At 42.0% G+C, this 15561-nt stretch overlaps 1 protein-coding gene across 1 annotated transcript in view; it reads right to left on the bottom strand.

The window, feature by feature from the left end:
* Positions 1 to 15225, bottom strand: part of LOC136831270 (ecto-NOX disulfide-thiol exchanger 2) — a 149633-nt gene extending 134408 nt beyond the window's left edge. The window contains exon 1 of the mRNA XM_067091370.1: positions 15075 to 15225. Within this exon, the coding sequence (XP_066947471.1) occupies positions 15075 to 15111 (37 nt within the window). The 5' untranslated portion in view covers positions 15112 to 15225. The remainder of the gene's footprint in view (positions 1 to 15074) is intronic.
* Positions 15226 to 15561: the final 336 nt, after the last annotated feature.

The raw sequence follows: 15561 nt of genomic DNA, 5'->3' as shown, positions 1-15561 counted from the left end.
TAACTAAGTACTGCAGTCCTCTTTTGTATTGTAAAGATCCACAAGGCTAGTGATTATATAATATCCAACACAAAACACAGTAATATAGTTATGCGTAATACAGTAACAAGTTAGTCTTGAATGTTTCCCATTCTCCGTGTTTCCTAACAAATTAATGTTCACAGCTGGAAAATATGGAAATTTTCAATCACCAACAAACTTTCTTCATTAACCCACAACAATACAGCATTGATGTCACCACTATACCAATGAACACATTACAAGATCATTTCCTCAAAAGAAATAAATGAAAAAAAGTAGGCGCTCCCTTCTCACGACTAAGTGCACTGAAGAGCCACGAACAGAAACTGAAATTGCTACAGCAACGGAGGGGGTATTAAAAGCTGATATTCTCCCCACATTACCTATCCCTATGGTTTATGGCAGCCTTGCAAGGTCATGATGGTGGCACCAACATTACTCACCTACCACCCCCACACAAAAACAACTAACCTTAGACAATGACCTTGCTACCAATTACGCATGGCTTCACAATTATTTCTAGTGAATTGACCTCAGGAAGATAATCATCATTATTCTCACTAACAATAATCAATCACATAAATACTTTCTAAACAAAATTAAGGGTTTGATTTGGAGTTCAACTAGGTCTTCTTCCTATTCATTTAAAAAACTTTGAAACAAAAAACTGTAAAATTACCTGCTTCAGCTTCCATTCAAAATGATTTGCACAAAGACATTTGATAGAGTTAAGAGAATGCTGATAATAAACACTTTCACTTTCAAGAAAACCAGGAAATATATCTAAAAATAGCTTCAACATTCCTCTAGCATACTAATGAGAGAGAGAGAGAGAGAGAGAGAGAGAGAGAGAGAGAGAGAGAGAGAGAGAGAGAGAGAGAGAGAGAGAGAGAGAGAGAGAGAGAGAGAGAGAGAGAGAGAGAGAGAGAGACTGTATAAAAAGTAAGGCCATGGTTAGTAGGCCAATGTCACTGCAAACATGAGCAATAGGATATGCACTTCCTCCCGCACCTACTTCCTAAAAGTGTATTTGTAAACCTTCCTACCGGCACTATTGCCAAACACTTCCTTTGTAGATAGTTACACATAATTACAACAGCTATCACTCAGATAACAAATACACTTTGGCCACCCAAGGAAAAGTTTAGTCATATGGTACCCTTAGCTGTATTAAGTAATATACTGTATTGCCTTTTATTAACTCATGTACCACAACTTTGCAAAACACAATGTGGCATAAAAGTCAAGACCCCTATGTAGTCGACCCCCATGATTTATAATTCCTGTAATTTGCATAACAATGTAATGACTGGTAATTTCAATCAAATGAAAGGAAGGCAATGTGATACAACAAACTCGGCCTACACCCAATGTACTTCCTCTCAAACTAACTGTTATTTGCTAAGTATTAAATAGTGCATGAAATTTATATCAGGAAGAGAAACAAACTCACAAGAGGAAACAAAAAAAAACCTTGTCATGCAAGAGTCACTTCACTTCTCTTTTATTAAAGTCTTTTATTAAGAAGAATGAGAACTAATACAAAGATAAAACTTTGTAAAATGAAATCTCAGTGATCAAAATACTTCAAACAAGAAAAAGCTGGATACTGTACTGTACTTCCTCTGGTCAAAATCATACAATGTAAGAGGTAATACAAGGGAAACAGTACAATAAGGTAAAATCAAAGCAACAGCAGAAGCATGAGTTTCTACTTTTCTAAATAATTAGAAAATAAGGCTAGAACTAAGGCTAGAACAAAGAAGAGAACAATGAAAAATAATTTTCAAAAGAATACCTGTGTATTTATAACTTGATGACATCGCTCTATAGCATTAACTATTCTAATTTTCATATTATGTCTAAAACCAGAATTTTTCAATGCAACATTTCTGAATAACTTCAAATTAGGTATTCTCTTCCATTCTGAAAATATGATAATAGTAGTTGACTGGTCTTTCTATATTAACTAAACTGCCAATTTTTTGGGCAGAAGCCTACATCTTAAATTTGCTCATTTATAGATTCATCAATGTTTAGTGCAATGAAATAAATTAGTAACAGCAATACAGTACCATTCTATTAGTTCTTCTCAAAATAAATAAAAAAAAAATCTCATATCTTATAAAAATTATTAAAGGATTTCAATGTTACTTTTGCTTCAAAAGTTTGAAAATTAAGTGGGAAAAATTGTGTGAATGTTACTATAGTATGCAATACTGGTAATAACAATCAAGATTAAGAATCTATTAGGTCAGACACTTTTCTTTGCCAACACAGGGGAATTAAACTATTATTTTCTAGTAAAGTTTTTGCCTAAGATTGCTTACCCACTAATTACAGCAAACAGTATAGTACCTTACAACTGAGAAGTAGAAATTAACAATCAATCTATTCCCATCACCAGGATGCTTGTTAAGCAACACAACGTGCTATTCCAACCACCCCTCATCTTACATAAACAGGTTGTACAATCAGTGGCATTACACTTAGTGTGCCACCAGCTCTACAAAATAAAGGACTGCAATAGCAAGACCAAGTTATCCATAAGCTACCATCTACTTGGAGCTATCAAATGTAAATTGTCTTGATTTCACTGATGGTGTATCCTTCTGAGTTAACATCATCCTCATGTTTCTTTATAAATATCCGAATGATATCTAAAGAGGTCAAAAACCAAAAAGACGCCCTTCAAAAGCAAAAAAGCCAATCATACAATATACAGTAATGTTGCCAATAATGCAGACTAGTAGTGTGATTAAACCTGCGTAAAGGTTAAAAAAAAAACACAGTTGGATATTTAAGAATTATTATAATTACAGGGCCAAAGGTGTACAGGCAGGCATTCTAATCCTGCTCACATACCTACATCATCAGTGTGATCAGCTTAAGGGAACATCATCAGCAAACAAATTAGCAGAGCCACAATTCTAAACCAATAAAAGATTGCTGTAAAAATATTCAGAACAAAGCCATCTTACCCTTGGAAAGCATGATATGACTGAGGGGTGAAGCACTTTTTAAGTTTACATTTTTTTTTCCTTGAGCAAATGGCAAATATTCTAAACTAGCATTATTGTAGCTCCTCTCTTGCTTATGTTTGGCTGATGCATTTGAACTGGAACTGCTGGTGAGTGGTCAGCATCATGAACTTCTGCCATTCTCACTTAGCTGTCTTTAGCTGGAGATATTTACCCTCAAGTAAAGAAAAAAAAATAGCTATAATGATGACCTAAATCACACAGTTGAACCAATATATAAATACTACCACAATCTTCACTAGTATGCTGCAGCCTAACTGTGAGGATTTGAATAAAACTTGACTTCAAATTTGTACGTTGTTATAACCAAGTTTTATAGGCAGAAATGCAATACTACTGTGATATTCCAAGTTTCATGGTACAGTATACAGACTGTAATGTAAGGAATCTTCTCAAGCCAAGTTTTACTGAGCTATACACCACTTGCACCTCCATGACTACAATACATGTCCTCAGTCATCTTAACTCATTATTGTCCCTCAACCATTACATTAATTTAGGTTTGACCCATCTAAGACATTCACAAGAATCACCGGAGTCTCATGAATTCTAAAGATATAATCGACCAATGACCAAATATGACTAAATCCATCTAACCTAGTCAGTCAAAGAACAAAGCATTGATGACTAGCTTAAAAAAGTTTACCTAAGTTGTGGAGAGTCCATAGGGATTGAAGCCATCCAGGATGACGTGATTCAAGAGTCCCCATAGGATAGTATCTGGTTAAGATGTAGAACTTTTTCTGGTGAATCATTAGCTTCTAAAATCAGTTTTAATGTTTGCCATAGCTCCAAATCTAACACATCCTGCTCCTACTAGAGTAATATCACAGAATATGAAAAGGACTGACTTACATTTTATTGGATTAGGATACCAAAGTGGTTACAAACATATCAGTGTTCGAATGTCTGCTGCCATGTTTTATTTGTTGTTATCCAACACTTCTTCAACAGTGTGCCAACATCAGAGGATATTTGTGCATGCCTATGGTAACATAGTCTGCTGGAACAACCAATCAGCATTGGATTTCAGGGTTTTAAGAGTTATGGCTTTTCCTTAGCAACATTCACTCCAGGGTGTGACATCCCTTCCTACACGAGTTAGGGTAGAAGACACTCTTTGGCTTTGGAAGGCAACTCTTCTAGAAGACACTGAAGTCAAACCAGAGGGTGGTAGGGACACTTTGGCCTTGGTAGGCATGCCTTCTAAGGGAAGGTTACTCTGAACATAAACATTATTCTCCAACCTTGGCCTGTGCCATACCCATTGTACCATTGCCTTGTGTTTGAGTTTCCTTGCTTTAGGGTACAATCAGGCATTTTTCCTCGTTCTTGTTCACTTTCCTCTCTTACCAAAGTATGTAGGCCACATTGACATGATAGCAGAAGTTGCTTGGTGGAGTATCAAGAAAGCACCTTTTTCTTTACTTACATCTTTTCCTTCTCAGCTTGTTTATAATTCCTAAATCCATTCTGACAGCCCAACCTTAGTTGATGTGGAAAACTTCGCATATTTCTGTTTTGCTTTGCAAGTGTTCCAGCTCCACCCTGTTGATCAGTTGCTTCTGCCACTTTTTTAATATATGGTCAGTTTTACACATCTTTTTAATCAAAATTTTGTACCAAATACTTTTGTTGTCAATTTTATTGTTTGCTGTCCTGTCAATCTTTATTGCTGTTTTTGTTATGTACATACTTATCAGATTTGCTTCTAATTTCAATTCTTTTTGGAGACACTGAACTTGTAAAGTCACCACATCAGCGCCAGGGTAGTGTTTCGGCGGCGCCATTAATTAAGTCTCCGCTGAGCATGTTTTCTTTGGTGACTTCCCATTTTCTTCAAGCTCAATTAGTCACGCCTAAAACGTGCCAGGTCACGCATTTTTAATCATTTTTACTTTATGCGTATTTATACAAATGTCACTCCGGGGTCACCACTGTAAGGTGTCAAAGAAACGAGCAGTAACTTTTACCTGCTCGTTTCTTTGACACCTTACAAACTTGTCCCTGGACCTGGTACTCATTGCCTTAAGATAAATAGCAGGGTGCTTTACTCAGGTATTCGAGGCCTAAGGTCAAATTTCCTTGATCTCTAGAGTTGTGCCTGTAGATATATGTGATGTTTTTATCTGACCTGTAAGTAGTAACAAGTCAAAGGTTGAATTTTTAATTCAAGGGTTTGTTGGCCCTGACTTCATTTTTCATTGTAACATTCCACATGCCCAACGTATGGCTGTATACACCAGGTCTGGATAAACGATTTATCGTCAGAAAAACCTGGAGTGTAGTTGCCATTTAGTTCTTTGTTTTAAGATATTCAGTAAGTCTACAATGTCTATGAATTTATGTATTTGCTCTTTACCATAATCCAAATATTGACAACTCTTACATATGACTATCTCTTGGCAAGGATTAGTATGGCTCAGTCACAGGATTCAAAAGCTTCATTTATTATCTGTGGAGACTGCAATGAAAAGCACAGCGAGTAGCATGATTCAAATTCCACTGATCAACATAGATGATCAACTCTTGAGTTCTGTCTATACTCTGATTTTGTCCATCTGATTGAGGAATCCACTCATATTTCTGTTAATAGATTGAACCTCACCTTCACAGAAGTTCCAGCTATTGCCAAGTTGAAGGTGTGTGAGGACACAGGCACTGCTGACTATTGCGCCACTGAGATGGACATACCTGTCAATCAGTATATTCCTAATGACACCACTCAAAAACTGGTCTAGGCAAAATCTGGAGCCAATTGGGATCGCATTATTGAAGCTTGTCAGGCATTTAATACTTCAAATGCTATATCTGATCCAAATCCCATGAAGAAGTTAAATCAAATGCTCATGGCTATTTTAGTAATGTAAGTCCCATGAAAGGTCATCAAGATCAGGACAATTGACCAACCATGGTCTGATAATATAGGTAGACAAGCTTGTCATGACCAAATTCAAATATGAAATATGATAATTACACCATTTTTGTTGTTTCACTATGATGCAAATAGAATTTACCATATACTGCGAGAAATTACAATAATTCCTTGAAAAAACTGGCCTCACCTGGGCAGGACCAATTAACATCTATCTTTGGGTCAGGCTTGTCTTCCATCCCACCACTATTAACAGATGATGGTAGTTTGGTTATTAGCCCTAAGGAAAAGGCTCGCCTGCTTCATGAAGCTTTTGAAGCTAAGCACTAAGCTGAGGATGTCCCTCTCGCTGATATTTATCATCCTGAACCTATTCTTATAAAATTAACAGATTCTATAAATTTTTATGTTGACCTAGAATCTCTGCTGATGAGCGCAAGCTTGGTAATACAGTGCCTATTCCAAAGAGTGGCATATCTGCAGACTGCAATAACTATTCCCAAGAGTGGCATATCGGCAGACTGCAAGAACTATAGGCCAAAGTTCCAGAAAAATGACTTTTATGATAAAATAAAGTTTTATATATGCTTACCAAGTAACTACATAGCTATTAATTTCATTTACAAGTCTTCCTCTTGAGTCTTAATGTGAGACTCACAAATCACGTCTCTCAAGAACGCCAATGCGTTTTTGGGTAAAGGACGGGTTAGGTCCTTAACTGAACACCAGGGGTTACGAGATGCGCCTCTGATTTTCTTAGTCCTCGCCAGGTAATACTTTAACGCTCTTATTGGACAAAGAGCTCTCTCTTGGTCCTCAGGACCGAAAATGCCCCGCTAAACTTTTGATTGTGAATGAACGGGGGCAGGGATTAGTTGGCGTTTCATTCTTCACTAAGAACCCCATAGTAGAGCAGCAAACCGCGCCTCCTTGTGAGAATCATACCTTCTTGCTCACGGCCTGCAACTCACTAGTTCTCTTAGCAGTATCCAGAGCAACTAAAAATAGGGTCTTCCTTCTAAGATCCCTGAGGGATGTGGATTGAGGAGGCTCAAAGGGAGGACCTGAGAACCATTTTAAAACAACATTTAGATTCCAGGACACGAATCTGACCTCTCCTGTTTCGAAGTGTACAGAGATTTGAGTAGATCACTGATGTCTTTATCAGTCGACAGATCCAGACCTCTATGTCTGAATACGGAGTTGAGCATCACTCTGTAGCCCTTGATCATGGGTTTAGCTAACCCTCACGAGGACCTTAAAAATAGCAGAAAATCTGCTATTTGCAATACAGAGGTTTAAGTAGATGATACATTGTGTCTTCTGCACCAGCTGCAAAAGATTGCCCACTTATTCTGGTAGATGTTGGAAGAAGACTGGCGGCTACACCTTTACCAGACTGGAAAGCGGGCTGAAAGGGACATGAATGCCCAACCTTTCCAGAGGAAGAAGGCAGCTGGATGTTCCCGCAGGATCCCTTCGAAGTCTGGGACTTCTTAGGGGCTGAGGAAGTACTAGCCTGGCCCGAAGGCCAGGCTGCAGTGGAGTGAGAAGACCCGGAGGTCTTAGCCACTGCCTGGTGGACAAAGCAGTCACTGTCATCGGCCCGATGCTTGTTCACCATGGCATCTACCAACTCTCTAAGGAAGAGAGAGGCAGAACCCAGCAACAGTCTGTTCTCCAGGGTCATTGCTGACTCGGGTCCCACCGACCTGGCGAAGCCAAAAAGAACAGTGTCTCTTCGCTTTAGAACCAGGTTGGCCCACAGGTTTGCCATCTGGTGGGCAAGGTAGGAGATGGCTCTACCTCCAGACTGGTGCAGTCTCCTGAAAGAGGAGTCCTCCTTGGGTACAATAGCACCCAAGGAGACACGCACTTTGGATAGTGTGAATGACCAGATTCCACCAGGAGACTGTCTGGAGAGCCATCATGGCGGTGGCTTCCAGGTTTGCTGCTTCTAGCTGTGAAAGGGAGATACCCTCCGCAGAAAGTTGCTGCAACGAGAGACCCGGGCCTAGACGGACCAGGTCTGGGTCAACCTGCTTCGGCGGCAATGCCCCTTCCGGGGGCGTGTAGAATCGCTTCTGTCCAGGCAGAGGAGGGGGAAGCAACTTGTCCGATCAGTTCGAACGAAGCGAATTATCTTGCCCAGACAAGACTATTCACTTGGTCGAGAACCCCCTCAGCAAGTGTGGACCATGCCAGCCCCACTGAAACCTTGGGTTCCTTCTTTGGACCCCAGAAGGATTCAAGGTGCGAAGGACGATCCACAGACGAGGCCGCGGTCCCTTCCTCGAGGTCATTGTGCTGATGAGTCAGTGCAATAACCTCTGCAAAGATCCTCTGTACCTCAGGGGTGTCCACGCCCTGGGGAAGAGGACCCTCGAGTCCTTCCACAGCATGGTCCTCCCAATCTACTCTCCCCGCAGGAGGGAGAACCTTGGCAGACCCCTGGGATCCTTCCTGTACTACGCAGGTGTACAATCTGATCGATCCGAGAACCGAGCCAGAAACGTAAGCCTTTGTAGTTGAACTCCAGGGAGACAACTCACCAGAGTTCCTCCTCCAACTCGTACCTCCAAGGAGAAGCCCAGGAGGTTGAGGGGACAGGTGAGGAGGATCGGGCACCCCTGCCAGTCTTGCTGGCAGAACCAGCAGGAACAGCAGGCCAAGAGCAGTCACCAACCCGTGGTGATGATGGCAACTCGGGTTGAGGAGAACGTTTTTTCCCTCATCGAAGCATTGTCCCAAGGAGAGCAGAGCAGTTCACTTGAGTTGAGCCAGGCTGGCCACGCGAACGTGGCTGGGGACTGGGTGGAGTCGAACGCGGGGCTGGCTGGCGACAACTTGCACTGTCCTCTAGATGGGCCCCAGTCTTCTTCGAGGCTGAAACTTCATGAGAAGACTGAGCAGGGGACCTGTTCTCCGTCTCGCCAGGTGTTCGGACTCGAAGGCTGAAGCACCTTGCAGCGGACCTTGCTTGGCACTTGTGGAAGTGCCAGCAGTAAGAGCTGAGACACCTGCATGCCCAGGCTCTTTCTCTCGTCCTGTGCCTGTGTCGGTACGGAGAGAGGTCTCTCCGGTACCAGCCCGGGGTACCCAAGTCTCCTTAGAGACCCAGGTACTTGGCACAGCTCGCAAACAAGTGTCTGACACAGTGCCAGCCTTAGAAGCGGAGCGGACTTCTTCGGCACGGCAACGGGATTGCAAACCGAGGTCTGCACATCCTCGGCTCCCAAGACGACTGACCTGGGGGTCAAAGAATTGATTCCCTGGCCTGTGGGCTGGGATGAGCCGACGAGAGATCCCACTGCCTTCCCTGTGGAAGGAGGCAGTCCCTTAGGAGTCTCAAGGCGAGATTTCTGGGGGGAGGAGACAGCCTTCTTCTTCTTCGGCCGACAAGCCTCAGAAGAAGAGGAAGGGGTAGCAGATGACGAAGACGAAGACACCTTCCAAGACCTCGTCTTCGTCATCATCTTCAGGATGGCAGTCAGGTACCCCATCCAGGAAGGAGCGGCAGAAGACGCAGGAGCAGCCAGGGGGGGTCAGGGAAGCAGGAGCAATCTGGACAGCAGAGAAGTCAACAATCGGACCAGCAGCAACTGGGGCAGGTGGAGCAGTGCGGGAGCCAGGCAGGGCTGAGAGCCAGGTAAGCCAGGAACTGGAACCAGAGTGGGGAATGAGCGTAGGTCGGCAACAGCAGGAGCAGGAACCATAATGTAGGGCACCGATGAGGTAACCACACTTGGGGGTTAGGCAGGGATAATGGGGCCAGGAAGCCAGGCAGCATGGTGAGAGGGAGGCGAGGCTGATACCTGGATAACCAGGTGCGAGGCAACAGTCACTGGCAGCTTGGCGAATGAAGTCATGGTGACTGTGATGTGGTGGCAGGAGCTCCAGACAGATGGGAAATCAGGCCCTCCAACAACAGGATGCCAGGTAAACCCAGGTGAAGCCAGGTAGAGGTAAGGTCTGCAACCTGCCCACCGAGAGGAGTCTCCACTGCCAAACCTGAAGACAAAGTCGAGTCAAAGGAGGGAGTCTCTGCTCTCTCTGGGGGAAAAAAGTTTCCCCTAGAACGAGGAGAGGCCCCAGAGAGGATGCCCTGATTGTCCGCTCCCCTGCAGCCTTCCACACCCGATGAAGCGAGTGAAGAAGATGAGGGGGAGTCCTCACCTGAAGGAGCAGCAGCAAGAAGGGGAAGCTTGGGGGATCCCAATGGGTCAGCCACCAAGGGAGTCATCGGGGGCGTACAACCCTCAGATGACGCCTTGACAAGCTTCCTTCAGTACTGTATCCTCCCCTCAAACTTCAGCCATTGCTCAGCAGACCAGGAACAACACTCCGAACACGGCGAATTATGTGAACATACACGGCCCTGCAAGAGGAGCAAAGGGCGTGTGGGTCCATGTCAACATTAGATCGGAAGTTTTTGCACTTCTTACCTCCTATTCCAGGGCAGACACGCTGGGGGAAGGAGGGCTTGCAAGGTTTATCAGCATTCATGATAGAAAAACAACAAGAAAAAGATCCCAACGGGAAAACAGCTCAACAGCAGTCGGGCAGAGAGCGAGAAACATGTCTCCAGCGCACGATGGCCGAAAGCAAATTGGAATGTTTACATCCAGGCAGGCAGGACTCCTGCCTCCCAGATGGTAGTTAACTGCCTAACCACCGTGTTCAAAAGTTCAATGGCCATTTCCCGGTTCGCTGAAAGTAATTCCTAATGTAAAGGACTGATGGTTTGTATATCGTGTCGGAACAATTGAAAACACTTAAGATTAGAAGATCTTGTACTGGTTTTCTACCTGATCCTCCCCTTCAACCTGGATGGGACTCTGGTGTATGAGTCTGAAGCTTTGATTATACTTGGTGTGACTTATGATCAACATCTTGTTATTAAGAAACTTCTAATGAAAGTGTCAGCAAATGTTGCATGAAAGTTATGGGTTACATATAAGGCCTCATACATTTATAATGACTGAGTGGTTTGTGCTAGGTTTCTGTTTCCTAACATTAGCAGTTATATACAACTTGGACCATCAATGGATGGTTCCTTGTTTGTATATTTTTTGAAAGTTGTATACTGACTGAGAACTTTCACTATCACAATTAATACCTGATCCTCTTTCCTTGCTGAAAGCGACCAGATATGCTGAACAGCAGCACCAATACATAGTCAATGTGCCTCACTGGTGAACTTCTCAGTTCCACAGGTTATTTATTCCTCACACTGTTGGACTGTGGACACTGCGCAATTAGAACCTCAAAAGTTCAAGAGAAAATGCAATACATTACTACCTAAAACAACTGTTGTACCTTCAATAATTTACTTATATTTTTATCTATTAATTAATTTACCTTTGTTTTCAAATGACTGATCTCTTTCTAGATTTCCTAGTATCTTCTATAATTTTGTTTAAATTGAACACCATATTCTTTGGAGGCTTGAATTTCTTGGAGCTTGAATTTCAAGTCAATGGCCCCTGCAGGCCTGTTCCATATGAATAGGGTTTATTCTCTTGAATAATAATAACAATAAAATAATAACAATAATATAATAGTAATAATAACAACAATAATTAGGGAGGAGACCTTCTCTGAGGGCAGTAGCATTGAAAATTATAGCCGTTTCCACAGCTTTACTGTAATTTGTATAGTCTTTTCTATTCATCTGACAATCTTAATTTTAATCAGCATGTAGCTGGTATATCAAGTTTCAAAGGACACTATAAAGATTTCTGTAGTCTTATGTTTATTTCCTCCAATGTGTTGACAGCGCACTGGCGGTCATCTATGAGAGTACAAAAGCAAATGACTTAGGATACATGATGTACAGGTATTTATAGCAGGCAGGGTGTTTACAACTGGTGGATTGGTTAATAGGCTGAATTTTGATAGTTATGGGTTGGTGACGAAATCTGTCCCAGAGGCGTTGTGATGATCTAGGCATAGCTGGTGTTGCTGGCTAGAGGTGGGTGTTGGCTCAGATAACCTCCACTGGTGTGGTTGGTATTGCATCATAGGCTGTCGAAGTGACATGCTGTCGGCATCCGGTGCTTGCTCTCTCTCTCTCTCCCCAATGATGGTGTTTGGTGTTGGCTGACTTCTTATAATTCTCCTTACGATGGTGGGGAGAAATTCTGTTTCTTTCACCGTGTTAATGTTTGGCTTTTTTCCTAATATATGGACTATATGGGCATTTCTGGAATTAATTAACTCTGTTAATCCAATCAAGAATTGCCCGACATTCCCCACCCAAGACTTGTTATCCTCTTAACCAAAGACAATACGACCTGGGTCACATGCTTCCACTATCACCTCCAGTCAACAGAAGAAGACTACGAAGAAGAGGCTGGAACCCTAAGAATACAGTAAGGAAGGCATTTGTTGATTTTGATACGTTAGCTTGATGGTAAGTCAGAATTTTAACCTACTGTCAAGGGGTAGCCCTGGCTAGTCCATGTGCCCAAACAAAAACTTCCATCCATCATTCTTCTTTATATATTCATATTTTGACTTTCAATTTGAGGGAGTCTGGGGAAACTTAATGCTCTATCCATGCCAGAGCACTGTGCCCTAGTTCAAGGATTGAATTGGTGAGTGAGCTTCCTTGCTGAAATGTCACTGATGCGATTTTAAGAAGTCCATGGGATGGTGCAGCAAATACCAGACCATGTGCTCAAACCGAAATTTTCATTCTACAACCTAAATTCAAACAAAATGTTTCTAATTTAAGATTTGGCCCGAAATGTATAGTAGTATTTCACGTGAAAGTAAACTTTGACCCCACTAGACAACCCACATACTGTATATATGCATGGGCAAGTCTAGAAACTTGAGTAACGCTGCAAAACAATTGAGCACAAGTTGTTCTGCTGTGCCCAATGTAGCACTGGGTAGTTCCAGGAGGAAAAAAGGCCATCCAGTCAGGTCAGGGCACACCCTAGAATAGGTTAGGTTGCATGGAAGGTTATGTCTATTCTAATAGGCCTGTCCTTGATCTGCTTTTAAGCAGGACTCAAATCCACACAGATAGGACTAATGTCCGTAACTCTTCTTCACTTTCACGTAATTTTGGCACAGGGTCCCGAAAACCACTAGACTATTTTTTAAATAATTCTAATCATACTACCTATGCAAAACCCAAGTAGGTTGCAGTGTGGGGTCATGACTTACTTGGGAGGTTCATGGGGGCGAAGCCCACCCAGGGCCAAGTTAGGGCACAGCATTCAAGGTCAAGTTAGGTTATGGTACCTTAGGTCATTTTCCGGTAGAACTATAGCAGAACTCCGCATGGCTTATTACCTTGGAAATTGAGTTTTTCTATAGTATTTTGGCTGCTTATTAAGAATTTACCATTATTTTTTGGCGGTTGACTGTAATTAACCTGTGATTAACCTCACAACTGATACGTTATTATATGCTCGCCATCCTGGGATGCTGTTGCACTTGCGCAGTGTTATACGGGAACTTTTTGTAAAAAGTGGTTTCCTTCACCGGGTATCCGCTAAGTAACAAGGCCTACTTGCTTAGGTTAGGTTAGGTTAGTGTGGTTCCTTTTATAATAGGTTTCCTTAGCCAATCCCCTCTTTGAATATATGGCTCCCATATGCCTTGCATAAGCACGGAACCATTCCATGGTGACCATCATAACAATAACATGTCTGTTCTCTCTCCTAGCATTTTACCCCACCCAAAACCCCGTTCCCAAAGGGTTACCGACAAAGATATGAGGTTAATAATAATTGACCGCCAATAAACACCATCTCCTCCTTCACCAACAACAGTAAAAGTAGACTATAGGAAAACTCAATTTCCAAGTGAATAAGCTGTGCAGAGTTGTTCTATAGGATTAGCCAACCCATATTCCCTCTGAAATGCCTACCACAGAAATACCGGTAATTCTAAGCTGTAGTTCTGCGGTGAGCTATACTATGGCAATTGACATTTTCCTTTGTTATTTTACTTGCTTTACAAGAATTTAAAGTAATATTTTGTCGGCTGGCTGTAACTAAACTGTAATTGACCTTTGAAGACTCCACGAATGGGTAGATATAAGCCGACATTCTGCGGCAAGGCCCCCGCCCCCCTCCATAGCTAATACAGCAAAATTGTAACCAGTAAACACCCCTAGGGTATGATAGGTTGGTAATTTAGGGGTGTTTACTGGTTACAATTTTGCCGTATTTGCTATGGAGGGGGGTGAGGGGCTCGCCATGGAATGCCGGCTTAGATCTATCCTGTCGTGTAGTCTTCAAAGGTCAATTACAGTTTAGTTACAGCTGGCTGACAAAATATTTTAAATTCTTGTAATGCAAGTAAAATAACATAGGAAAACATCAATTGCCGGTAAAATTTTATAAGTTGCCAATATAAAATAATACCACATAACCTAGGGGTGTTTACTGGTTACAATTTTGCCACGTTAGCTATGGAGGGGGGTGGGGGACAGGTACTGTCTTACCTTATAAGTCGTAATTTGATGAAGAGGTTTTTTAAAAAATGGAGGTTACAATTTCATATCGTGTATTGGCAACTTATAAAATAATACCCAACTGCCATAGTCTAGCTCACTGTGGAACTACGGCTTAGAATTACCGAAAATACCCACTATGCCCTACAGCAGTCCTGATCCTGAGTTCGCTCCCATAAATCTAATTCAGCGAAGCTTCTTTGTGACTTTTCGGGCCTACACCTCCCAACATATCATCCTTCGTTAGGGTACTTCAATTTAAATATGTTTCAATCCACTTTCTACCTGTATAAAGCCACTACGAAACATACACAGACATTTTAAGACAATGGTCATCTTATTATGATCGTTGCCTACGAAGTCTCCAAGTGACAACCTAGATGTCAAAACCCCAAAACCTTCGCTCTTCTTCGGCAACCAGCAAAGGCTAAGGGTAGCGAAACTCCAATACCCACAAAATAGATAGGTATAGATTGTGCTAATGGTAATTCTCTGTCAAATTGATGGGTATGTCGGTACAGTCAAAGCCTACTTCCGTGGTAAACAAATGCCCACCCACACAAATATTACAAACGAGGAAGCCCTCGGCTGTTTGTATCACTCCTTTTCTCTTATTTTGCCGCTTTCCTACGTTAAACAGAACGCAGGCTCGACTACTTACTCATCATGCCACCCATATAACCGTAAGGGGCGGACATTTCACTTAAATTACCGGCGTCGCGACTCTACACAGAAAATTTTCGTGTCGTCTGTTATGGCTGTTATGGGCTTGATGATGAGAATTCTATTGACACTTAACCTTCGGCTTTAGCTGTACAACGTCCAGGAGCGAGTGACTCGTCCGAAGTAGTGATTCTCATACTTTCCTCAATTTTACAATCATTTTTCTCGTTTTACTCTACTTTTCATATCATGTTTAATATATGAATCGCTTATGTAAATTTTAATTTGTCATATCATGTTAAATCGCATATCTAAGAAATGTTTATATTTTATCATGCAATACCAAAGAGACACCACACGACTTTAGAGTCATTCGTAGATTTTAAAGTTTCTCGAAAATTTCTAAATCATCATTGGCAGAAAAAAGAAAAACAGGGCATGTCCGGCAGGCACTTTATAAACTTCTCTTAATCACTTCAAAGTAA

Source organism: Macrobrachium rosenbergii, chromosome 48 (assembly GCF_040412425.1).
Source record: "Macrobrachium rosenbergii isolate ZJJX-2024 chromosome 48, ASM4041242v1, whole genome shotgun sequence".
In the NCBI taxonomy this organism is placed as follows: Eukaryota; Metazoa; Arthropoda; class Malacostraca; order Decapoda; family Palaemonidae; genus Macrobrachium; species Macrobrachium rosenbergii.
This window is presented reverse-complemented; position numbering and strand designations above follow the sequence as displayed.